The sequence below is a fragment of the Neopsephotus bourkii genome, unplaced genomic scaffold (assembly GCF_033783945.1).
Source record: "Neopsephotus bourkii isolate Nb327-2 ecotype Australia unplaced genomic scaffold, CSIRO-AGI_Nbou_v1 NB_323, whole genome shotgun sequence".
In the NCBI taxonomy this organism is placed as follows: domain Eukaryota; kingdom Metazoa; phylum Chordata; class Aves; order Psittaciformes; family Psittacidae; genus Neopsephotus; species Neopsephotus bourkii.
In genome coordinates this window covers 553994-580458 of record NW_026900831.1, presented here as the reverse complement: position 1 = coordinate 580458, position 26465 = coordinate 553994, and the positions used below count along the sequence as shown (strand labels likewise).

Below are 26465 nucleotides of genomic sequence, written 5' to 3'. Positions count from 1 at the left end.
TGCTTTGGGCTTACCTCCATACTGAGCCTGGGACAAGCTTTTCCAGTGTGTGTTGAAGGTGTGACTTTGCCCAAGTTTGGTTTGTGTGAGTACTTGTTGGAGAATAAACTTGGATAATTTCAGTTTGAACATTACTAAGTATGTCCTCTGCATAGGAATGCCCATGCATTGAGCAAACTTGAATGAGGGAAACACAACACAACTGATTTTTTTTTTTTTTCCCCATGGTACGAGCCAAAAATAGAGAATTGCATCTACCCTGCTTCTTCCACAGTATGTTCTGATACATTGTCAGAGAAGAATGTGCTAGTGTGACAATTGGCAATGGAAGTGACATGTACAAATATCTCTTAAAAATGCTAAAGAGGGTGGACAGTGATGTAGAAATAACTCTGATGCTTCCCACTGAAGCTCTGGGCATGCACACACGGGAGCGGTTATCTTCTCACAGCCTGCCAGGGAGTTGCCTTGCAGAAGGTCAGGTTGCATCTGTTTTGGATTTGGTATCAGGAAAGTTGCTTTTTCACTTGAGACACTAGAATTCTTCCTGTTGATGTGGAAAGTAAATTACCTCAGGCTTTTCTTTTTCTCTTTGCCTAACAAAAGGGGTGGAATTTGTGGGGATGGCAATAAGAAAAACATTGGTGTGACTGGTGGGGACCTTACGTGCCTTCTTTTCCTCCCATCACTCATGTGGATGTGTGGGAGCATTGCTGAAACAGGTCTGACATCCCTCCTGGCCTTGTTTTCCATCCTTCACCCTTGGTGCCAGACCTGCCAGCCCCCCACAGGCATGTACAGGCTGTCTGCTCCCAATTCTGCAGGAACAGTAACTCTCCTCCATGCAGCCCAACAAATCCTGATGCATTCCTGGGTGTATGGGCGGTATTTTGTAAAATTCAGAGATGGGGAAACTGAGGGATGGGGATGTCCTGAACCTTAACCTTCCGTATGAAAAACTTAGATGGTTATTCTTGCAGTAGTTGGATTGGGGGGCATTTGTAGCAGGGAATGTTTTCCATTGCTTTTGAAAAGTACCTTGTGGGTGTTCTAAACAAGTGTTTTTTATGTGCAAAAATAGCTCAGTAGGTATAAAATTTCCTGCTTTGACTTTTTCAGCAGCAGGTAATTGTTTCCAGCTTTTACTGGATTTTCTGTACTTAGCTTTTGACTAGAAACTTTAAAAGGTAGTACTTCTCACATCTCTGCAGCATTTCAGCAGACCACTGTGTCTGAACCTGTGGTCAGTTCAGGTTGAAATATTTTCCCTGAGCAAGCCTGAAATGTGCATCACCTTTCTGCCTTTGTGTCTTTAGGGATTTAATGCCAAAAAGCTCCTCTCTTGAAGTACCTGGATTTTTAAGGCCCCTTCCAACCCAAACCATTCTAATATTCTGCAATTCTATGATCTTTCGAGTGTTTAAATATGAATATTTTGACATTTTGTTTAGGCAGATACATATTTTCTTTCTTGGTATATGCTACTTTGTTGACAGTTTTAAAGTGCTAGGCTCTTATGTTGATTATAAATTAGTTTCTGAATGTTGTAATTGAAAAAATGCAAACGTCTGTGGCTTCCAAAACTACACAATAACAATAAACAGTGCATTATAGCAGAGGTGGTTAGTGCAAGCTCATCCTTGATGTTTGTCTGCTGATGGTAATGGATGCTGGCAATAAAGTCAAGAATGCTCTTTTTGAACTCCTGGAGTATGCCCACCTCGTGTCAGGTGTTGTCTGTTGTTAGCCTAGGCCTTTTCAGTGAAATGGTGACTTATCAATGACTGAATGAGATTCTTCGTAGTTGGGCTACAGGGAGCAAGGCACAAACTAAAAATATTTTAAATTCTGCAGTAAGTTACTTACATCAGTGTCTTAGTGTTTGGGAATGCATAAAGATCAAAAAAGGTGTTCTGTTGGCAAGTAAATTTTTTGGTTTCTTTCTTTGTTTAAAATCTGTAATTACACACCCATAATGGCACCTCTAGTGCAGATCTAGAAGTAATAGACAAAGAAGAAATTAGTAAGGCATAAAGTAATCACAGCAGTGGTTAACTTGGCTGTACAATAGTGCAAGAATTAATGTAGTGGCTCCTGGAAGCAGTTTATTCATAGCAGTGAGGATCACAGCTCCTTAAATGTTTTTCCGTTAAAATGCATAGCGCTTTATTTTTAATACTGCTCTGGACCAAGTGAATTTCAAGGGAGGTGGATTCTGGCCATTTGTTTAAGAGGTGGGGGTAAGAGACTATCCAAAGGGGCTCAAATGTGGACAACACAACTTCTGCAGTGAATTGGATCATGCAGTCCATTGGGTTGTGCATTCTGCTCTTGCTCAAGCAACAGTGAATCAGTTTTGCATCAGTCTACATCAGCCTAATAAAAGTGGAGCAAGAACAAAGTTAAGCCCATGTATACCCATGGATGTAGCTTGTTTCAGAGTGAAGCTTTGGTCAAGGTGCTGTTTGCTCTTTTAATGGGGAAGGAATGTTGTCAGCAACATTGCTTTTGGAGAATGAGCCACCTTTGGGCCTTTTTTCTTGGCATAAATAAATAAATGATAAAATAATAGTAGAAACAATTATTGTGCAAGGCCCTGCATGAGCAGCCTTGGTTGTCTGTGGTAGTGGACAAGGACAGGCTGTTCTTGTACTGGACTTCATGTTGGGGATTTTTTCCTGAATATTTAGGATTGGAAACTACCTCCTTTGGAAGAGGAACTGGCCTCTCTCACCAGGCAGCTCTTGATCTCGTTTGCGAGAGTTAATGAGAGGAGTGGGAAGTCCATGTGTGACTTTATCACACAGCAAACAGCAGAAAGGCTTGCTTAGATGGTAAGCATGTGACATGTACATGTGGTCCTGGGGGCGTAGAAGATGTCTGGGTGCTGTTGAGTGATACTGGCACTTTTCTGCCCGAGCATTTCTGAACGGCTGAATGGTTTTGCAGATGATACTGGGATATGTAAAATCATGTTCTGAAACGTGGCAAAATGCCTTCCGCCTCCATTTTTAAGGCTGGATTTGTTCACCCTGTCCTTCCACACACCAGATCCTAAAAACAGGCTAGGTGGAAGCTGTCTGAAGGTGGCAGGGTTCAGGTAAGCCTCTCCATGTAATGAGCTAGCCTGTTACATAGAGAGACTTATTTGAAGTGCTTGTTCAATGTATGTGGTCAGAGGGAATGGTTGAATGCGGTGATACGAGTCTCCCGTGCTAGGATCAGACTTCTTGAACTGTGAAGTTGCAACCTTGGTCACATCAGAAAGTGCCTCTGCCTGCCTTTGGCAGTGCTTCCTCCTGGTGGGCTACACTGTGGGCTTCTTGCAAACAAGAATTGGGTTTGGTTAAAATAGGTTTTCACTTCTTACCAAGTGTTGTGGAAAAAGCTCTGCATCAGTACTTACAAAAGAGAATGAGTTGCATTGGTTTTATTTGGGGAGTTAGCTAAGTGTCTGCTAAAATATGTAATGGTACTGTTATTGCATCTAATATTAAGGTTTCTGTGGACTTGATTAGCATTTTATTACCTTTGAAGGTGCATTGCTCACCACTGAGAGGAGGAACAGTGATAGGTTTCACTACGGATAAAGGATGCACTGAGCATATGCTTGCAAAGTTGAGACATACATATTTTTACATCTGAGTGCTGTTCTGTGGAGTTAAACACCCTGCATATCACATCACCTCCCTCGCCCCAAATCTGGAGTCTATATTTAGGGATTAAAACAGTTTGTACTGAGTTTTCCTGGAGTTTAGCTAAATATGGCACAGTTTACGCATAGCATATTATGTGAAACAGATTTGCATTTGCGTAGGAGTATAAAAGTAAGTTGAACTGTTGCTATTTTCAGTTTTCCTAATAAGTTGGCGTGCCCGACTCATATCTTCTCTCTTGTTTTGAATCGGAAGCAGATAGCCAAGGATGTGGCTGACATTTTTAATGACCCCAGTGACAGTGAAGATTTTCTGGGGTTCCAAGATGATGCTTCCAGACAGAGGGTGTTACCAGAAGACGCCTATGCTAATCGTGATTCCCTGGAGCCAAGAAAAAAGGTAGGAAGAGATTGCCTTGGCCCAGTTACACTTTCTGGGTGCAGTAGTACTCTGAGCCTGTGTCAAGGCTGTGTAAGCTATTACTCTCTGCAAACCCCATAATTTGCAGTTCTCATATTAAAAATAAATGTAAACAAACTTGCTATATTTTTTAGGGTTCAGTGATTGCTTTTAAAAACTGTTCAATTATATAACAAGGAAAATGAGTTTTATTAAAGGCAAGTTTAAGTGAAGCAGACAGGAAAGAGAGAATTATCCTGGGCTGATACGTTCTCTGACTATGTACAACAGTGGAAATGCATGATAATAAAGGGGCATATGTGAGTATGCGGACTTCCAGAAATTTATCTTGGTTCTGTTTCTGCACTAAAATCACATTTTAGTGATGGTGACCCACAGAAACTACCAGCTCCGGTTGACGATTGTGAGATTTGTTGGATCTCTTCTCTCTTAACGGTGAAGTAGCTAGGTCAGCATAATGGTTTGTACCTGCTTAAGAGGTGCTGAAGACAAGGATGATGACTTGTGTTAGCAAAGGAAACAGAGAGAATGAGGCTTGTACAAGTGTATACTATTTCTGAGCCTTTGTAGGCAAATGGCCTCGGGAGAGTGTTGAACCCTTTTGGGGGTAGAGCCACAGTCTGCTATGAAGAAAGACTGTGGCTAAAATGTAGTGAAATGGTTTCTAAATTGCTTTATAGTGTTGTTGCTAGATGGGAGTACTAGTAACTTCAGAAAACCAAAAGGTGGCTTGCTGCTGTATTTGTGGCTTTGTGTGGAGCAAGAAGGATATATAAAGAGAGGTGGTGATGGAGCAGGAGCCTTGTGCAGGAGCCTGAGCTTCTGCTGCCTGCTTGGAACAGTTGGCACCTTACTTTACTTCTCTCTGCCTTGGTTTCTCAACTTGAGAGATGGAGATTATGATAATGATCTTTGTTACAGATTTTTCTAATGAAAAATGCTGTGGAAGTGTTAGGCACTGTTAGTTTAAAATGTGTTACTGGGAACCCCAGTGAGACTTGTTCCAAAGTTACAGCTGGCACTGCAGCCTTCCTTACCATTCTTCTGTTTCCCTTGGGCTGAGAATTATTTTAAATCTCCACCAGTATTAACTCCTTTACCACTAACTGGTACACTAAACACACATTAAGAGCAAAGCAATGGGAAATCCAGAAAAATTGGGCAGTTGTTGGGAGAAGAGGCAAGGCAGCTGCCCTGCTAGGGGGTGAATGTGATCTTGGTGCATCAGGTGTTCTCTTGGATGCTGATGTGCAAATGTACTAATAAGTAGCAACCTCTGCATGTCTGCTTTTCCTTAGGGCTTTCTGCAGTTCTCCTTCCATAATCTCTATGCTTTTGTGGAGTTTCAGCCATTTCTCCTGCAGTTATTCCTGATGCCATTTTTACCTTGTGTAGACCATTCTTCATAGGTGCAACAGCATAGCTCTAGGTGTGTTATTTTCAGTCACTTCAGCTAACAGTTTATTTCCCTCCTCCCTTTCATTGTGGAATTTCATGAAAAAACAGAATGCGTAACAACTTCAGTTTCCCTCCAAGAAATGCAATTTAACTTTGAATTAACTTCCCTATTGTCTTTGTTCCTTTCTCAAGCAGCTGCACTTCAGCTATCAACAAAAGAATAAAGCAGTTTTGCTCAGAGAAAACTTATTCCAGTTACCCATAATAATTTGTAGGAAACGTTTAAGTGCAAAAAAACAGCATATGCAGTAGTTCCCCCCTCCCGTTCCCCCCTCCCATTCCCCTCTAAGTTTTTTCCAGTCATGTATTGTGTCTGTTTTTCACCAGACATTTTAAGGTAAAGAAGGGTGTAATTAAGTTATGGAAGGGAGAGAATTTAAAGGAATAATAAAGGTATTTAGTAAGTGGATTGTATGAAAGGTCATTTTTGTATCTCGCATGAGAGGAAGAAGTAGCAGAAGAAAACTGGGGAAACGAGTGTTGCTGGCTTTCAGGAGGCAGGTGTGGTGTGGACACGACTTATGTTCCTACTGAGAACAAGTTTTTCAGGAGACTAATGGGGGCAAGTTGTCAGATGGTCTACTAATTCTAACTGGGAGTATGGAAATACTGATTTAGTAAATGCATTGTGTTTAATTGATATATAATGTGCATATTGTAAAGAGTGTTTTAATGAGATTTTAGTTTCTTTTTCATGGGCTGAATTTTCACTTCCTAGTCTGTAGGCAGAAATTTGGGATCTCTGTACCCTAGCATATGTTTGAATGATAAACTGTGCCACTGGAACAGAGTTAACAGTTGGAAGGTGGAGGGTTATTAGTCAGGCTGTTCAAAGCTCTGTGGTTTTGTGTTGGTATCTGGCACTTCAGTGATAGTGTACCAGCATAAGAAGGAACAGATTCCATCTCAGAGACCCTTGAGTGCTGCTGCAGCAAGCCCAGAGGAGAAGCCTTTTTTTTTCTTAACTGTGTTTGTGGTTCATATTTTCTTCCATTTGTCCAGGATTCAGCACTAACAGTTATGTTTCTCCTTCTTAGTAACTGTTGCAGTGCTGTTTTGGCTTCAGTCTGAGAACAGTGTTGGTAACACATCAGTGTTTTAGTTGTTGCTCAGTAGTGCTTATCCTTATTAAGGACTCTTCAGTCTCTCATGCTCTGCCAATCCAGAGGGGCACAAGAAGCCAGGAGAGAGCAGAGACAGGGCACCTGACCACAGCACATCATGTCCAGTATGTAAACTGGGGGGGAGTTACCTGGAAGGGCAGATCTCTGCTTGGGTCAGGCTGGGTGTCGGTCAGCAGGTGGTGAGCAATTGTATTGTGCATCACTGCTGGTTATTGCTGAGGATATTTTTCCTTCCCTTTTTAGTTTTATATTCTCTCCCTGTGTTATTTCCCTTATTAGTGGTAGTTTTATATTGTACCTTAGTTCCTGGACTGTGCTTATCTCAGCCTCTGGGGTTTACATCCTTTTGATTCTCCTCCCCATTCCGCCAAGAGTTGGGAGGAAAGGGGGAAGTGAGAGGGTGCGTGATTCTGAGGTACTGGCTGGGCTTAAGTTACGACACCATTCAAGGCCTGTTTTTTCCAGAAGAAAGCACAGCATGATAATTTACACATTACAAAGCAGATAGTTTATTTTCATTGGGTAGTACTGAAGAAGAGGAGAAAGAGGCAAAAAAGAAGAAAGTTTCCCCCGCAGGAAGCAGCTCAATTAAAGCCCTGTGCTCAAAGTGAAGGGGAAAAAAAGATAAATCCTAAGCTAAATAACTTAGTGCTGAAACTGTGTGTCTTCTGCTTTCTTCTTTTGACAGGCTTTGCCTGCAAAGTGCTTTCACTTTGCAGTATATGCCATCTAATTGGTATCTTCTTGAACCTCAGAACCTGTTTATTGTGACTGTGAGACTACTGTGTATCTGACTGGCTCTCATAGCTACTGGCTGGTGTTTTTAACAGGAGGTTCAGTTTCAGTCCAGATACCTCACTGAAGAGCTGCAGAGGATTTTTACAGAAGACACTGATTCTGAAATGGAAATATTTGAAGGCTTTGCTTCAAGTGAGGTGGGTGTAAATAAAAAAGGAGTTCTGGTAAGGCAATTACGTATGTGTGAATGTATATTTTGGCTTCTGTTTTTTTCTGTTTCTTCTGTGTAAACCTCCTGTTCTAGTAGGAGTGTTTCTGATACACTGTGATGTTCTTTCTTCACGCTGAAGAAAAATATTTTAAAAGAGATAAAAAGCTTTATTTAGTGTAACATCACATATGAGACATGAGGACTTCTTTCCCAGCTAGTAGAATGTGCTGGGCAAGAATGTTGCTTTGAAGACAACCATGTCTGTATCAGACTATTAATATGTAGATTTTATATTGGTCTCTGCACAGGGAGAAGTGGTGTGCTGTGAACTTTTAAACATTTGTTGGCTTACGTGAATTTATGACTGTGCCTTTGGGTGGTGAGGCTGCTGCCTAGAATTAGTGATTTAAAAATGACCTTCTTTGTGTCACAGCCAATAATGTAACATGGGATTCTTCCTGCCTCTAGGCAGTAGAGTCGGATTTGAGTGATGAAGAACGTGATAATTTATTGGGTAGCGATGAAGAAGAGGAGGAAGAGGTGAAGAAGAAAGTTTCCCCCAAAAGAAGAAGCTTTGGCCTCCGTGTTGCTTTACAGTTTCCCACCAGAAAGTCATCTGAGAAAAAAGTTCCTGAACAGGAGTTTTCTAACTTACCTCTAAAGGAAAGTGAATCCCTCATACCTCATTCAAAAGAAATAAGCTGTAAGTGGTGGGATAAACTAGAGGGCTCTGCTTCAGACTCTGAAGAAGACATGAAAGAAACACAAGAGGAAAGTTCCAGTGCTCTGCTTAAAAGAGCCATGAATATTAAAGAAAATAAAGCCATGGTAAGACTTAGAGGACTTAATGTCGTCTAACATTTACATCCTAATACTTAGCTTCAGCACAGCTGAATGTTGGGATCCTTGCTGGGACTTTGGGAAAGTCTCAGGGTGGTTTGTGTTTGAATTTTTCTGCCTGGAAGGACCCTAGAGGACCAACAGCATCCAAACATTAACCCCTAAAGTACCCTCAAGTAGGACTAGCCTCCTAAGACCAGAACTGAACCAATCATTTTGCATGTGGATGTGAACAATGTTACAGATGCCTGAGCTGTAGTCTCATTTTCAGAACATGTAAGAAAAACAGCATGTCCCTTCAAGTGGTTTGTGGTATCATGTGCACAGCAGGATTTATACTTTTCATTTGTGTCTGACAGATCTGCTGCAGATAGTGATTGGAAAGCCAGCTAAAAACTGCTAAGGATGCTAAAATGTAATTTTTCGGTTGTGTTGGGTGTGTTTACAATTATGCTTTGCTATAGAACTACTGAAAGTGTGTGTTTGTGTGTGTAGGTCCAGAAAAGAAAGACACTGATCACTACCTAACACTTTTTCCTCTATTGTCCAACATGCCACTTAGCTCTCTATCATGCACCCATGTAGATCCAAGTTGATGTTGGGTCCTTTAGTTTTACTGTATTGCTGTGTTGCTGGAAAAGTTGTGGCTGCCCAAGTACAAGTACACCTCTTGGGTGTGTAGGCCTCTGTGTAAAACCTTCTTTGAGTTTTGTACTTGTGTTTCTAATGTGTTTTGTATCCTCACTGCTGTTTGAGTTGGTCTTGCTGCTTTTCCACTGTTCTCACTCTTCTAGTTCAACCATTGTGAAATTCATTAGCATCCTAGTTGCAGTACTGCAGTGACATTGAATAGGTCTTGGTAAATGCCACACTGAAGTATTTACTGAGAAATGCTGCATCCATTAGTATTACTGGCTGTGTTTTGCAGCATTTGTGAAATCAGCACTAGCTGTCATGATTGAAAAAAAGGGGTGTTCCTAGTCTTTGCTACTAAGGACCACTGAAAAAATGATAAGGAAAGTTTCTCTGATGCAGTGTCACTGTTTAAAGGGACACTTGCCCTGGCAAAAAGCACAGATGTATCAGCAGTCATTCAGAAAAATAGCCCATAGGGAACATTTGGTGGTCTGGTCAAGGGCACCCTGTCTTCCTTCTCTCCGTCCTGTCATGGACTGTGATTTTCTCATTATTGGACATAGATGTTGTAACCATGTTGTAATGTGCTGCTTCAGTGCTGTTTTGACAAGAGTGGATGTTATTCTAGCTAATTCAAAATCCCAGTGAGAATTAATGGGAGCTGTGAAGATAGTGCTGCCAGCAGAGTTTTGCTTATTCAGGGCTAAATTAACTGCTTTTATGAGCCCCACTTTAAATAAAGTTTTTCCAGAAAGATTTCTTGCGAAAACCTGAAACTTCATGTGTTTAGATATAATTGTGTATGTGAGTGTATGTGAGGAGCGGGTGATTGGTGTTGCTTGTTTGCAAGTTTGCAGTGAGTTTTCAATGTGGTGTCACTGTTGATTTCAGCTTGCTCAGCTGCTGGCAGAACTGAATTCTATACCTGAACTGTTCCCAGTGAAAACCCTCACCTCAACTCCTTCGGTAAGTCTCTGCTGCTGACTGGAGGTGACAGTCATTTTGCTAGACTTAGGATTGTTACCTGACAAAATGCTTTCACCATGATTGTTTTGGTTTTCTTTGGTTTTGGTCACTTTGTTTGCATAGATTTGCTATTGGTCAGTATTTAAGTACTAAAGGTTATGTGAGGAAATGGAATTTTATGAGATAATTTATGGAGAAATATGGAGACGGAGGTGAGATGCTTCTTTATCATTTTTGCCTCAGAAATACTGTTGAGATGCTAGACAAATGCTTGTATATGTGAGAACAAGGGAGAGTAGTTGCTTTCCTTTGGGTTTAGATCCTGTTAATATCCCTCTTGCAGGGTTTTCTTCTAAAATCCACACTTTGTAGCAGACCTATGCTAAAGAAATTGAACCACTTCAACATGAACCCAGAATGATACTAATATTATTTCAACAGACTTTCCTTGACTAGAAGCAGAGATGTGGGAAAATATGAATATTTAGCTTCTGAAGAACAGGGAGAGCTGGCTTCTACCTTAATTATGCCATACATAAAATTTTGGTACTGTTCTGTGGTATTAATTGGAATAGAATTAGACTGTTATTCTTCTCTTTCTAGAAACAGAAGAAAATCCCAAGGAGGACATTTTCAGAAGGCCAGATAGCACGTCGCATGAACCCAACCAGAAATGCTCGTCCACCAGAAAAATTTGCCTTGGAAAAGTTTACTGTGTCAGCTGTCGAGTCTTCAGAACAATTCAGTAGCTATAGACAACAAAACCTGAAGAAGAGACACAGTGTGGTATTTGGCAGACTTTGACATCTCCAGTAGTGAGGGATTAGGAAACATTTAAATTGTTGGCCAGCACTTAGATCAGACATCACATCCTACAGAAAGTTAATGAGAAGCTTTGGTTGGGATTAGCTACAGAAAAGTTATCTTCAGGCCTTCCTGCCTCATTTTTCACCTATTGACTGGGCTCTGCTTGTGACCTGTGTTGTCCAAACATGACAAGGCTGTTTATAGGGTCTGTTATTCATTATTTGAAAATTACTAGAGCCCACAATGTAGAAGGCCTTTGAGTGGCAAGGTAGTGGGACTGGTGGAGGTGGCAAAGGAGATCTTCTCTATCTTCAGACTCAGCGAAAAAAATAACAAAAGAGATAGAAGTTATATAGCTGAACTGAGAGTGAATGAAGGGAATTGCACCAACAAACTGCTTACCTACTGGTTAGCCATTTGAGAATTGTAGGTTTTATTCTTTCCCACTTTCTTAAAATCTTGTTTTTTCCTCCCTTGGCTTATGGTGGTCGTTTGTCTTGGTTATATTTATTGTATAGCTTTTATGAGGAAGTTTGCATTTTCACAGGCTGCATTCCAGTTCTGTTTGTAGGAATGAGAGCTTGGCATAGTTGAAGCATTATAGAGGGAAGGTGACTATTAAGAAAATGGAGTAGCATTGAATGAGAACCTGGGCTGGTAAATACCTACTTCGGAGAGAAAAGAGATGATCTTGGGTGAAGGATAAATGAGGTGTTAAAGAGTGGGATAGGGAGAAGCTAAGGATCAGATGAAACTCGTACATGAATAGGGGTCAAAGAGAATAATATTTGGAAGGAAAGAACACTTACGTAATAGTGAATGGAGGACTCCCTTCTAAATAGCAGGCAGGATAGTAAGAAAGAGCTCTGTATGGCAGGACTAATGTAAAACTTCAATAAAGGTTTTTTTGAAGGACATTAGAAATTGTTATTGGAGAAAGCAATTAGAGTATGGTGGGAGATTGAAGGAGTAGAGAATGGGAAGGCAGAAGATCATAGTTCCTTATTCTAAGAGGAAAGAAACGGAGTATGAAGAGTTACAGTAGAGATGTGCAGGGAATGCAAAGAAAAGGATGTAGCAGAAAAATATGTTAGGGATTGTAGAAATAGAAGTAGTCATGGTGAAGATGGTGAAGGAAGAACACAGAATGAGTAAATGGAGTACAGAAAAGATTACGGAGGAGAGGGAGAGAAAGAGATGGTGATGATTTGGAAACTCGTATTCCCTGTTCTCACCGCGGTCAATGAGCCACCCCCTCTAGACTGCATACACATTATAAATGAAAGAATTTGTCACCAAGCGTGGTGACAGAATCTTCATAACACCAGACAAAAAGTGTTGAGATGAGTTTGTTTAGCAGGGGAATTGTGGAGTGCTCAAAAGGAGGAGATCATCAAAATACTCATCCCACCGTCCAGTAGAGGATATCACTGAGGAGGACTTGGACAACGTTGCAATCACTGTTAAAGATAAAATCTATGACAAAGTTCTAGTAAGTGGCTGCTGTTCTTGAGTGTGACCATGTGCTTAAAAATGAAAGTTCTTAATAGTTCACTGGCATTTGCTAAAAGGTATGCTTTCCTGCATTAGAGAGAGCAGCTTGGCACTGTAATATTACACAAGCACAACTTTGAAAGCTTTGCCAGGCTTCTGTGGGCTTGCCTCTGCTGGTTGATATGTCCCACCAACTTTTTCCTCAGCAAGGAAGTACTTTCTTCATTGAGCTGTTAAGTGGGATTTGCTATAGCTATGAGTCACCACTGATGAAAGTTGACATCCCTTTGATCTCTTATTCTCACTTAGTATAAATGTGGTGGTGGTTGAACTATTAAATAATAGTGATCCCTGCTGCTCATTGTACCCCCTGGAAATGGCATTTTTGTATGGTTTGGGTAGTTTCCAAAGCTCTTGATGAAACTTGTACTTCCTTTCTTTCATTGGGTTTGGCTATTATTAATTGTCTTAAAGACCTAGATGGTCAGCTTGCTATTTCGTGCCTCATTACATTTGCAGAAATGAGTCACAAGGTCGTTTTCTGAATTGTATTAGCTCTTTCTGAGATAGATAGATAGAGGAAAGGATCAGAACTGTGACATGAAGTTTGAGTTTGAGACCCCTAGTGCAGCTGAGGCTGGGCACTGTAAAATTCCTAGCATCTCTCCAGAGATTAATTATAATAACAGAACTTATTGTTATGATTGAAAATCATTGCTGAATTTGACTTTGAATTGCTGAATTTGAATTCAAAACAGAAATTTGTGCTTTGCTATCAGCAGATATACTAGCAAAGGTGAGCAGTGAGCATTTAAGATGTCCTTTGGACATGCAAGTTTCTCCTCCTTTCCAACTTTAGGGTAGTACTTGCCACCAGTGTCGACAAAAGACAACTGATACAAAGACAGTCTGTCGCAACCACGGCTGTGGTGGAGTAAGGGGACAGTTTTGTGGACCATGTCTTCGAAATCGATATGGGGAGGATGTGAAATCAGCACTGCTTGATCCAGTAAGTATTTCCAGGGCTTGAAAGAATGTGTAATGAATATCATTTTGTCAATAAGCTGAGGAGCACTTGCTCATGGTAACATAGAATTCAAAGCTTTTTGCCATGAGAAAATCTCTAGTTACTGTTAAAACTGACACTGATCTTGTTGGAGCTCAAGTGGAATATGCTGGACCTGGGTTACAATCCATCCATCTTCCTGCTTTGAAGCTCCCATTTCTCACCAGATAGTGGAGGGAAAGCATGACAGCTTTTAAAAAAAGAAATCTGTCCCCTTTCAGAAAAATGCCAAAACATTCCCCTTTTTTAAATGCTCTCAGTCATGTGACATGCAAAGCAGGTTCCTTGGTTTAGATTCCAATTTTTAAATATGAAAAAAAGGAAAAGGATACCTAGAAGTCTTAGGGGTGGTTCTCTCTTCTCTGTTGTCCCCCAAGGCTCTAAGGAAGGCGGAAGTGCAGGCTGCTGCTAGAGAATGATGCATGTGGGTACACAAAAAGCCCTCTGCAGAATGTGTTCAGTTTGTTCTGGGGCCTCCTCTCACCCTCCTCTGCTTTAGATCTGGGTTTCTGGGCTGTTCTGAAAGACAGTGGAGAACTAATGGCTCTGATTTACTAGCTCAGTGTAGCAATGGCTGCAATTCTGTAATGCAGGCTGTTAGAACTTGCCTGTCTGTTAAGTTGCTGAGCAGCTGGGAGATCTTTAACTTCATGTACATGCTGGGTAATTCAATCCCAGGAATCATGCTGTACCAGTAGGCAGAGCCAAAGAAACCTGTCACAGGGGGTACTTGTCTTTTGCTAGGCTGTTCGCTGCAGTCAGCCTAGCACAGATGAGTTACTATTAGGCACTGCAGATGCCTTTAGTCTATTTGAAAATCAATACTGAGTACTAACACCAGAGGCAATGTAGGCCCGCTGATGAATGGGACGGGTGCCCTGGTGACAGAAGATACAGAGATGGCAGAGTTACTGAATGCCTTCTTTGTCTCTGTCTACTCTGCCGGAGGCAGTCCTGAAGAGCCCTGTACCGCTGAGACCTCAGATGAAGATAGGTCAACGGAGCGGTCTGCCTTAGTCAATGAGGAATGGGTTAAAGACCAGTTGAGCAATCTGGACATCCATAAATCCATGGGTCCAGATGGGATGCACCCGTGGGTGCTGAGGGAACTGGCGGAGGTCATTGCTAGACCGCTCTCCATCATCTTTACCAAGTCTTGGGAAACGGGAGAGGTGCCTGAGGACTGGAGGAAAGCAAATGTCATTCCTGTCTTCAAAAAGGGCAAGAAGGAGGACCCGGGTAACTATAGACCGGTTAGCCTCACCTCCATTCCTGGGAAAGTGATGGAACACCTTATCCTTGGTGCCATCTTAAGGCATATCAAGGATAAGAGGGTTATGAGGGGCAGTCAACATGGCTTCACCAAGGGGAAGTCATGCTTGACCAATCTCGTAGCCTTTTATGAGGAAATAACACGGTGGATGGATGATGGCAGAGCGGTGGATGTGGTCTACCTTGACTTCAGCAAAGCATCTGACACAGTCTCCCACAGCATCCTTGCGGCTAAATTGAGGAAGTGTGGTCTGGATGATCGGGTAGTGAGGTGGACTGTGAACTGGCTGAAGGAGAGAAGCCAGAGAGTTGTAGTCTATGGGGCGGAGTCTAGTTGGAGTCCTGTATCTAGTGGAGTGCCTCAAGGGTCGGTACTGGGACCAGTATTATTTAATATATTCATCAGCGATTTAGATGAGGAAATCGAGTGTACTATCAGCAAGTTTGCTGATGACACTAAGCTGGGAGGAGTGGCCGACACGCCAGAAGGCTGTGCTGCCATCCAGAGAGATCTGGACAGGCTGGATAATTGGGCGGGGAATAACTTGATGAAATATAACAAGGGAAAGTGTAGAGTCCTGCATCTGGGCAGGAACAACCCCAGGTTCCATTATAGGTTGGGGAATGATCTGTTAGAGAGCAGTGCAGGGGAGAGGGACCTGGGGGTCCTGGTTGACGACAGGGTGACCATGAGCCGACACTGTGCCCTTGTGGCCAAGAAGGCCAATGGCATCCTGGGATGTATTAGAAGGGGGGTGGTTAGTAGGTCGAGAGAGGTTCTCCTTCCCCTCTACTCTGCCCTGGTGAGACCGCATCTGGAATATTGTGTCCAGTTCTGGGCCCCTCAGTTTAAGAAGGACAGGGACCTGCTGGAGAGAGTCCAGCGCAGGGCAAGTAAGATGATTAAGGGAGTGGAGCATCTCCCTTATGAGGAAAGACTGAGGGAGCTGTGTCTCTATAGTTTGGAGAAGAGGAGATTGAGGGGTGACCTTATTAGTGTATATAAATATATAAAGGGGGAGTGTCACGAGGATGGAGCCAGGCTCTTCTCAGTGGCAAACGATGAAAGGACAAGGGGAAATGGGTACAAATTGGAACACAAGAGGTTCCACTTAAACCTGAGAAGAAACTTCTTCTCAGTGAGGGTGACGGAACACTGGAACAGGCTGCCCAGGGAGGTTGTGGAGTCTCCTTCTTTGGAGACATTCAAAACCCGCCTGGACACATTCCTGTGTAACCTTATCTAGGTGTTCCTGCTCTGGCAGGGGGACTGGACTAGATGATCTTTTGAGGTCCCTTCCAATCTCTAACATACTGTGATACATCATAGAACCTGAGTCTTCAGAGTTTAGAAGTATTCAAGCAAACAGGGTAGTACGTAATCATTTATTTAATCTGCAGAATTTGGAAAGTGTTTATAAGGTTGGTTGGCTGGTTGATAGAGGTTTCTAAAACCTTGTGTCTGAGTAATGGGAAGGTGACGAATTTTACTCATGTCTTGCCCTTACTTCCGCCTTCCACCCTCATCCCCTTGCAGGCCTGGATCTGTCCTCCTTGTCGTGGGGTGTGCAACTGCAGCTACTGCCGCCGGCGGGATGGACGCTGTGCCACGGGCATGCTCATCCACTTGGCCAAATTCTATGGCTACAATAATGTTAAGGAGTACCTGGAAAGGTGAGGGTTGTGCCCCATGGTAATTTTCTTTTAAAGTGTTGTAGCCCTTTAAACAATACCTGACTTCTGTGGCCTGGGGCAGATCCTGGACCTATGCAAAAGAAATCTTTTGGACTTGAAATCAGCTTCAATAAAGTGAGTCATATTGTCTGTAAACAACTGATTTCCTTAAGAGATTGAAATGCTTTTGCCAATTTGAAATCTGTATTGTTTAGTTACAATAGTTAACACAGAAGTGCTATTTAGGAAGTTGTCAGCTTCATCTGTGGTAGTTGTCTGTTTATGGAGAACCAGAGTTTCCTAGAAAGCACTAATACTGTTTTCTCACATTTTCTAGTTTACAGAAACAACTGGATAGTGACAAATGAGAACTCTGAACTCAACATGTGCCTGCAACTGATTAATATGTTGACAGTATTTGAATTCAGAAGATTATTACCATGTTTTATAAAAGATAGAGTTGTAGGGTAGAGTATATGCATGTCTTCATTTAGAACTTTGATTGATGTGGTCTTATGCAAAAGATCTCTCAGGAAAATATTTTGGTAGAGAAATCTACATGCACAGACTTGTATGTTAAATGAACTGGCACTCTTCAAATTTGAGTGGTTAATTTTTGATAGAGCTACACAACCACATGATTGAGAACATGGTCAATTTGAGCAATATTTTTATTTATATAATTGTGCAAGTTTCCAGAAAAGGTGTTTAATAACTACCTGTAAGGCATATCCTGTTTTTAAAGAAACAAAACGCCCTTCGTGTTCCAGCTTGGCCCTAAAGATTCAGTTTTCCAAACCTGTCTGAACCTACTCCAGCACCTGTAGCTTATGGAACTTTCCATGCAAAGAAGGGAAGGGTACTTTCATCTGAATGGATAATATTTCAGCCAAAGCTGATGCAACATACCACTGGGGGATGTTTTTTTTTTTATTCCAAAGTGCAATTAGTAACTGAAACATGAAAGTGGAAGTGTCTTTTATTAAAAAAAAAAAAAAGAATTTTAAACATCATCCCAGTCATCCCAATACAGAAAAAGAATTGTTCACCTATGGTTTTCATGTGATGTACCTGCTGCCTGAACCAACTACCTTACAGCAGCTGGTAACTGGTTAACTGGTTTAAATCTGAGTTCAGGATTACTTTATGTACAATTCATATTTAGATGTTTTTTCATATGTACAACCAAACTTTCAAACTTTGTTTAAATGCAACATGTTCGTATTGCGGTATGGTTATGTTAAAATTCTTGTAAGATACATGTTTCATTTTATGTAGAGAGAATAAAAAGTAATGAAGAAGAGTAATTTGTGAGTTGAACTACACCCAGATGCTGATGTCTCCCATTTATTTTCTATAGCTGCTGTAATGAAGGAGTGTTTGCAGATCAGTAATAATTATGTGGAGAAAGACATGAACACAGCACTGACAGATGAGAACACAATAACATAGAGCACATAGAGTGTTATAGGAAAGACTGTGGTTTTGGGAGTCAAATCTGCTCTAGTTTATTATGAAAAATATCTCCTTTTGTTTTAATAACAAGGCAGGTTAAGAAAACAGTGCATAGTAGTGAAAGCTTAGTACTAAACTGCCAAGAATAAAGCTACATCTGCTAGAGCCCATTTAGGTGGCTTCTCCTTGCTTTTTGTAGTGAAAGTGCAAACATAAGTTGGCCCTCTGCTTTTGGTTTTAGAAATTGGGCATTCATAAACATTATTAGTTTCACTTCAGTCCACTGGAATAGCCCTCACAAAAATGACTCGCAAGTCAACGCCTTGAGCCAGTTCAGCTCTTATCCCAGCTAGATGCCTTACGTGATGCCTACAATAAAGATAGGCACATGATGTAGTGTAGTGCAAGACCAGAGTACTTCAGATTCAAAGAGTTGCCTATTGCTGAATACTTTTAGTATGTTTACTAAAAGTAATGTTTAAATACACAGATTCAGTGTAGACTTGTTGGCCTGTTGTGCATCATCTCTTTGCATGAATGTGGAGATTAGTATGTAGCTTCTGCTCGGAATGGACATCTGGTTTCATCAGCATGACCTTTCATTGAAAGCAGGGACTGGAAACTACTTATATTTGGGACTTCGAGTATGCCTGTGACTGAATGTATCTGTCAAAGTCAAGTGCTCAGATTTTCTCCTAATGATTCACTAAATTATGGTAAGGTATTCTAAGAGGTGGAGAACTATGCTTGCAGTGTTTAGAGCGTGTTTGTTAGAAGAACAAATACAAACAGCAAACTCCGCAGCTTTCAGAAAGTACATAGCCCTTCAGCAGCACAGAACTCATCTGTCTTAACAACACTGAAGAACCTGTTTGCATAATATCAAAGTAGCATATAAAAGTGTTGCAGAGGCTTGTGGATTTTTAGAAGTGTTTATTTAACAACAGGAAAGTTTGTCGTTATAAATACCAACACAAACATAGAAACTGCATTTCATGAAGTTCCTTGATGCCTTCCTCATATCCAGAGGAGGAATGAACAGCCTTTGAGTGGCAGATTCAGGTTACCATTTCAGAAAAACAATAGTCAGATGACATGCTTGTCATTACTCTAGTCTCCCATCCTGATTTTCTCCTTGCGGCTTACCTGCTGTAGTGGCAACTCACTTCCAAAAGAGGTGCTTTCTTTTTATTACATTCAGGCCTGGTGAAGAGTACTGATGATGTTTCTCTAACTGCTGCTGGAGTCATTCACCTTTTCTCTGATTAGCTCTAACTCAGTTGACAGCCTTTCTAAGTTAAAACTAAAATCCCATTTCAACTGTGCGCCTTAACTGTCATTCCTAAACTAGGTGCTTTACTCTCAAAAAGATGAACACTATTTCCATTCAGGGACAGCCTACAACCATATTACAGCTGCTGCAATAATTGACTGCTTGGAAACCTAAATGAAAAATCTACTCTTGTTATACTTACACATCACCCACTTACGTATATTGGTATATCATGCTAATACAAGGTTCTTAATTATTTACGTGCTCCTTTTGTCTCCCCAGTGGCCTTTAAGTATTATGGCCTAGCAAATGAAAAATCCAGAGTTATTTAGATCTGTGCATTTCGAAATTACAACTTTCTGACAAGGTGGAAGAAAAGACAGGAGAAAGGTGATTTTTTTAAATAGCTTGTTTGTTTTAACTGTAACTATGTAGATGGCTTGATCCAGGTAACCAACATCTGGTAACTACTAACCCTATTCTGCACCTCTTAGAGCTGCTGAAAATTCCTAGGCTATCTGTATTGGGGTAAAAACTAAAGTCTCTGGAATAGTCTTCAAGCTTCTGAATCTCAGCTAGATGAGAGTTGCTGTTTTATTACAATGCAGACCTTGTTTAGACCCAGTTAACAGTTATTTTAATTCATAGAGTAAGTGATTAGGACATCCAGCTGATACGAAATTTAAAGTCACAGTGGTCCAACATCAACAAGTCATTGCCATTCCTAAACTTCCTCACTGCTGTTCACAGGGTCACACCACTTTAGTCCAACTCCTGATGGAACTTACCTACCTAATAAAGGGAGTTACAGTCCCTGAACTAGGTTACTGAGATCAAGCAATTTAAGCTTATTTCTTTCTTTCCCCTGGTGGGTAGGCATAATCTTTGGTCTTTTGGGTAACATCTACAGTCAAGCACACCTTATCCAAAGGCCAGTTGTTCTTGCATGCCATGCTGTGTAGTACAGCTTTAAAAAGCAATACTTTCAATAACTCAATATTCAGACAGCAATTTTACTGTCAGAACTGTTAATGGCCCCTCTTGGACCAGTAGTGCTCAAGCCTGAGACTGGCTGGGGTTTGGTTTGGTTTATTTTTCCTTTGGTCATTATTTGAAGTAAGGCAGAAAAGCTGCATGAATGCAATTTGGAAACAAAATATTCTGAACAGTACAGAACAAACCAAAACTACCATGACGTATGCACTGAATTGGTTAAATAATAATGGTAGGAAAACTCTCACTCTGCCTTTTTTGAACTATAAAATTCAAGGTTTCATTTCCTTAGCTGCTTTGTCTTCACAGCTGATTAGGCTGAAGACAAGTCTTTATTGGTGCCCCTGCTTTCAAGAGATGATGGTCATTCTGATATTTAGCTGATTTTTTATTTAGACCGTGCTTAACTCTCCAAACAGCATCACAAACATAGCTAACACCAATGGTGAAAAAAATCAATGTCTGGCAGTGAAACCACGACACCAAGTCCTTACAACCATCACTGCCTACCCATCAGAAAGCACAGGGTTGAACAAGCCAGAAAGCTAGACCACTGCTGGCAGTGCAAGGTCGTGTGCCCAGATGTGAAGTTCTCCTTAACACATGAGATTGGTAACCCTAAAAGTGGCAATAGCTTCTGACTTAATCTGTATGTAGCACTTTTTTAACATATAAATAAACCGCAGACTTTAAGTGTAATAGTTCCTTTGTCTACAAGAAAAAGTACATGGCTGAGGTAACCAAAAAGTACATGCTTGCATAAGCACAAGTTCATGGGTTTAGGGGGGATTTGCTCTTTCCCTGATGCCCAAAATCAGCTGTAGAAGGTGATCAGCATGTGGCAGGTTGCTGCTAACAGAGTGTGAGTATGCTGAGACCTGTAAAACTTGTCTTGGGGGAAAAACCTGAGCATGACCATCAGTCATGTTAACACCATGAACGTGTTATTCAGAAACTGCTAAAAATTGGTAACAACAGTTGTTGATTCTTAGATGTAAATTGTCTGATACCATCTTCAGTAGTATATTTAAACTTCCAGTAAGTCAGAGCAAAATACAAATTAGGAGCACAAGAGAGTCTGACAGACGTTGAGTAATGGCATGGTGCGGCATACACTGCCATGAGACATCAGAGGAATTTCCAAAACACTGCCTATTTTATCCATATCTAACCACCTGCAAGGGGATATTGCTGGTGCCAGGGAAGGGGAAAAGGAATCCTACAAAATGCTGAAAATCCCTAGTACTTGGAATAAAGGGAGGTGACAAAGCCTTCGCTTTAGCCAAGTGCTTGGCATTTTTGCAAAACACGCTTCACAGTAAAACTGACTTGCATTACAACAAAATGTAGACAAAAAAGTAAGTGGAACAAAACTGCTGGATTTAGATCAGTGGAATAGCTCTGTGCATAGTAGTTAAACCCTGTTACTGGAGGGTACTTACCAGTGGGCAAGGTAACATGCTAGTTTAGTCCATATGTCTGGCACAGCATCATAGAAGAGTGCAGATTGCAGCACTGCTGTGTGGGGAGACACGTCAACTCCAAAAAACATACTAGCATCATGAAGAATAGCTATTCCATTTACAAACAAAAACAACCAACCAACAAACCAACAATAAAAAGCCCCAAAATACATAGAACAGCAACAGTAGTGTTAAAAAGTCACTTACTTGCCTTCAGCCAAGTCCAGCTGTTTAAAGAGACCTATGCATCTCTGAAAGGAGAAGGTTCATCCACTCACACTCTTGATGGCAAACAAAGGTGTAGAGCCTTCAGGCAGTAGTACTCTGCATGATTCTGCTATATTAAACTCCTCGGGAAACATCTCCAGAATATCATCTGGGATGTTCTTAACCTGTCCAGACCAGTAAAAACAGAGCTATTAGAAATCACTGCAATCAACTCATTTTGACTGTTCTTCTTTGAAGTCTGATTTATTCTCCAGGAGAGAGCAAACATCCTATTTTCTTAGGCAGATAAAAAACAAGAGATTCTCTCCCACCTTTGCTGTCTCTTTGACAACAACATTGAGAGAAATGACTGCAAACCTGTTAACACTTGGCAACTTCTATTTAGTTTTATAGTTTCAAGGAACATCAACCACCTGTGAGAGACTCCATTGTCTCAAAGACTGATATGAGAAGCTGAGATGGAATTCCACCAACCCATTGTCTCAGAGATGGGTAGGAGGAGTTGAGATAAGTCTCCAATTTCCATTGCCTCAGAGAAGGGTGGGAGGAGCTGAACTGGGACTCCACTTGCGTGAGGGATAGGTGGGAAAGAGTAGAGGTAAGACTTCCATCCATTATCTCTAGGATTGGTGTGAGGAATTGCTGCCCATTATCCCAAGAATTGCTGCTGACACGTGCAGTTGAAGAGCTGGCTACAAGACCAGGGAAACTGGTCCACCAGGAATGTGTAATATGTGACATGAAGAACATTAGAACTCATTATAAAAGGGCGAAAAGGTAATCGTGAAGAGGAGCCATTGCCATGAAGAGGACTCCAGAAGGACACCTCCATAAGGTACCTTCAAGGGGATGACTCCAGGACACCTCCATGAGGACTCCCACCTTTGACAACTACTACAGACTCTTGGGTGACACTGCTCCGATACTGACTATGAACCCTGAAGGAACCAATACTGACTACGAACCCTGAACCATCACAACCTCTGATAACGGATCCCTGGGACACGACTGGATCCACGGGACACCACTGTATCCACAGTGGTGACTATCTCTCTCTCTGCACCCCAAATTCTTGTTTCATTTCCACTGTTTTTCCAATCTGTCCTATTGCTATCTATCTCCCTTATTACAGTACTTTCCCTTTTTAATAATAATTGTCTTTTTGTAATGAACCAACTGATCCATTATGGTACTTGACCTCATTTGCATCTTAATTTCATTCTTGGGAATGAACCCCCATCCTATTACATAAACCACAAGATTAATGCTATTTAGTATGTTGTTAATTGGGGGGTTTACACAAACACATCGCACTCCTAATAACCTTAAAGGGATCACAGGGAGAGGTAGGTAGATGAGACAGGTAAGTGGATGTTGACGTGGGAGTCACGGACAATTCAGGGACGATCAAAGTTTTCAGCGAATGCCAATTTATTACAAAGCTTTAACTCCTTATATACCATTTCTTACAGGCACTTACAGTGGTTTGGCATATTATGACGGGATACATGTCTTGAAGACCCTTAGTGACTAGCATATAATTGGTTAAGCACAGGTGTGAAAACTTGACCTCGAAAGCTTGCCAACAGTCCACAGTTCTCATAACTCAGTGAAATCCAGCTGCTTCTTATCTTGCTTGTTTAGGCTTCCTTGGGCCTCTCACGGCTTTGCTGTATCTTTCAGGATTATTCAGAGTTTATGTACCAATTATCCATTCTCCTGTGAGAACACTGTCTCCAGAAGTGGAGTGTGGAGGTAGGATATCACATGTCAGTAACCTCATCTTGTCAGAAACAATGATCCCATTCCACTTTCCACAGAAATGGTGCCAGTTAGAACATTTCTTCATGTGTTGATGTTCTTTCCTTTCACAGACAGGACATTTCTTTATGTGTTGATGTTCCTTCCTATCTCTTCTGCCTGGCTGTTAACACCCAGGAGCTGGAACAGAAAAGAAAAAAAAGCTACTCCACTGCATCTCTTCAAATGTAGGAGTCTTGTACAGGGTTTTGCACTGCTGCTTTAGTCTCAGTGAGATAGACAGCGAAGATAATTTTCACAGTAGAAAAAATTAAGATCTCAATCAGCTCAGTATTGAACCAAATACTATTAACTGCACCATTCCTACAGAACAGACAGGTCCTATCCCTCTCAGGACATTAAAGATAAGACTCAGGGTTTTGGAGCAGCTCAAGAATTAAATAGGTATACAGAGGGCTATGGTGAGATATACTGTTGGTGGGCTGCTTTCCTACTGACATCACATTTATTTTCCAGGCTCCTCCAGCTCCTTGACTGTAAGGACTTCACTGGATTCAAAGTTTCTCTGAACTTATTATCATAGAGCTGTCTGGGATTTAAACCAGACTTACAAATTGGTTTTTGCTGAAAAATATTTCTGGCTTTAAGTGGTACTTTTCACGGAAGCTATTTTTTCCTAATGCTGGGCCCACTCCACAGAATCACAATAAAATTTAACAGCTTCTGGCATTTAGAACAGTCAACAACAAGCTGCAGCTCACAATACCACCAGTAAGCATTTATTTCTGAAGTCATTTTGGTTCTGCAACCAGCCATTTACCTGTGCCTGAACCTGCACCCCTAACCTCACCCACAATGAGCTATGTCTTAAGACGTCGCTTTGAAGTAGTGCCAAGGTGTTGAAAAATTCCTGTTATTTACCTTGAGTGGCAGATCAATTCCGTCAGACAATCTGTGCTTACCAATCTCTCTGCTGGCACTTAAATCAGGTTTTACTGTATTTGTAAGAGTCATGCGTGCAGAGGGAGACAGCGGGTTACAGAGGTTCATAGCAGGAACTAGTTCCCCTTCTGTTCTTATGACAGATCCCAGATGAGGTATAGCAAAGCTGACATATAGTCGTTTATCCTAATGCACCTCTTGGAATTAATTTAAGCTAAAAGAACTCATTAGCAATACAAATAGGTAAAAGAGAGGGTAGTCTCCCAGCAAATACAATGTGCCAGCACCGATGAAACGCATTGCCATCCTGTTTGCACTCATTTGGCAGCCAGTCAGTGAATGATTTCCTGGTTTTGCTGGTAATTCAGGGCTCTAACATTTTCCAGTTATGGCAGAAAACTTGGAAAGATATCTCCCTGCTTAAAATACCAGTGGATCCACACTCAGGGTTGGGTCCCTAAACTTTCCAAAGGTCATACGAATAGCAGTGATTGTGCTAAGGTTTCACCACCTATACTTATTTTACAATTATTTGAATGAAAGTTCAGGCTTGTGAAGGTTAATGGACTGCCTAAACTGGAAGCAGTAATTCTTTACTTATCCATAGGCTAGAGGCAGAGCCGGAGCTGGCAGGATGAGCTTCCCGTCACAGCCCTGCGACCTCAGCTGTCATTTGGAGAAATTACCCTCCACTGAGGTCAGTAGTACAGTGGTGTTTAGCCTTCCCATCTCCATGGCAACTTACTTTTGGGCATCTTCTTCTGAGCAGTTACTTCCAATTGCCTTCATCTGAGTGTGGCACTTTGACATACGAAAACCCACTTGTTAGGGACCGAGGAGAGACCAGCAAGCTCATCTTCCTCACAACCAAAAGGCAGCTTCAGCTGCATTGCCAAGGGTAAAACCAAAGCTGCTCAGAATAGATGCTGTTAAGAGAAACAAAAGAAGTTTAAATACTGCCTGTCAGAAAGCTTCATGGTTATATATTCACATTGATAGGTTTTGTTTGTTTAGCAAATAACTACATTGAAACACAGATTTCTTTTATTTCAAACCAGTGAGAGGTATCTATAAATATTGCAATGAAAATATCAACTTTGTGACTAAAATTCAGTAACAGTATAAAGTGTATCATTTGAGTGTTATGTTTTCTACCTTATTCCTTATAGAAAGCTTTTAAGAGAAAAGTACATTTTCAAAACACCGCATGATATAAAATAACATAACTCATTAACGACTGCATGTATTTTCCCAAACAGACCTTTAAAAACATAATCTTCATGAGTGACAGGAAGGTAACCTACTGTGTCTTTCTTAGAAGAGAAATAAAAAACTTGTTATCTGATTGCAGTCTTTTATATCTCCTCACTAGGAAGCACTCAGTAACTGAAATTCTACATTATTTGAATTTGGGAAGTATTCAAGAACATTGATAAAAGCTGAATTAATATTAATCCCATTACCATTACATCACATAAGCGTTATGGTTATTGTAGAACTCTAACCATAATGCCACTGTTGTAGCATGTGGTTAACAGTAGTAAAATATTTGATTCAAGGAACTATCTTCTTTCTCTTTTATTTGGCTTCACAGAGTTTGAAGTTTCTTTTTTCCTACCCTTTTGTTTGCAAAATATCATAGAATCATAGAATAGTTAGGGTTGGAAAGATCATCTAGTTCCAACCACCCTGCCATGAGCAGGGATACCTCACATTAAACCATGTCACCCAAGGCCCTGTCCAACCCGGCCTTGAACACCACCAGGGATGGAGCATTCACAACCTCCCTGGGCAACCTATTCCAGTGCTTCACCACCCTAACAGGAAAGAATTTCTTCCTTATATCCAATCTAAACTTCCCCTGTTTAAGTTTTAACCCATTACCCCTTGTCCTATCACTACAGTCCCTAATGAACAGTCCATCCGCAGCATCCCTACAGGCTCCCTTCAAATACTGGAAGGCTGCTATGAGGTCTCCACGCAGCCTT

General features: G+C 41.2%; 2 protein-coding genes across 2 annotated transcripts in view; one reads left to right on the top strand and one right to left on the bottom strand.

The window, feature by feature from the left end:
* The window catches only part of LOC133209241 (uncharacterized), a 115528-nt gene that overhangs the window by 19369 nt on the left and 69694 nt on the right, over positions 1-26465 (bottom strand). The window lies entirely within an intron of this gene.
* On the top strand, positions 906-17665 carry CDCA7L (cell division cycle associated 7 like). Its single transcript, XM_061347731.1, has 10 exons — positions 906-949; positions 3854-4055; positions 7489-7620; positions 8076-8435; positions 9975-10049; positions 10653-10835; positions 12214-12348; positions 13210-13359; positions 16226-16362; positions 16700-17665. The coding sequence occupies exons 1-10, from the start codon at positions 906-908 to the stop codon at positions 16728-16730; spliced, it is 1449 nt and encodes a 482-aa protein (XP_061203715.1). The 3' UTR covers positions 16731-17665.

What these genes read in the sequence shown, in the direction of transcription:
- CDCA7L (XM_061347731.1), top strand. Translation starts at nt 906, where the DNA reads ATGGGGAAACTGAGGGATGGGGATGTCCTGAACCTTAACCTTCC. An exon ending in TTAAAGAAAATAAAGCCATG is followed by an intron (nt 8,436 to 9,974) that starts GTAAGACTTAGA and finishes TGTTGATTTCAG; the next exon opens with CTTGCTCAGCTGCTGGCAGA. An exon ending in GTTAAGGAGTACCTGGAAAG is followed by an intron (nt 16,363 to 16,699) that starts GTGAGGGTTGTG and finishes CACATTTTCTAG; the next exon opens with TTTACAGAAACAACTGGATA.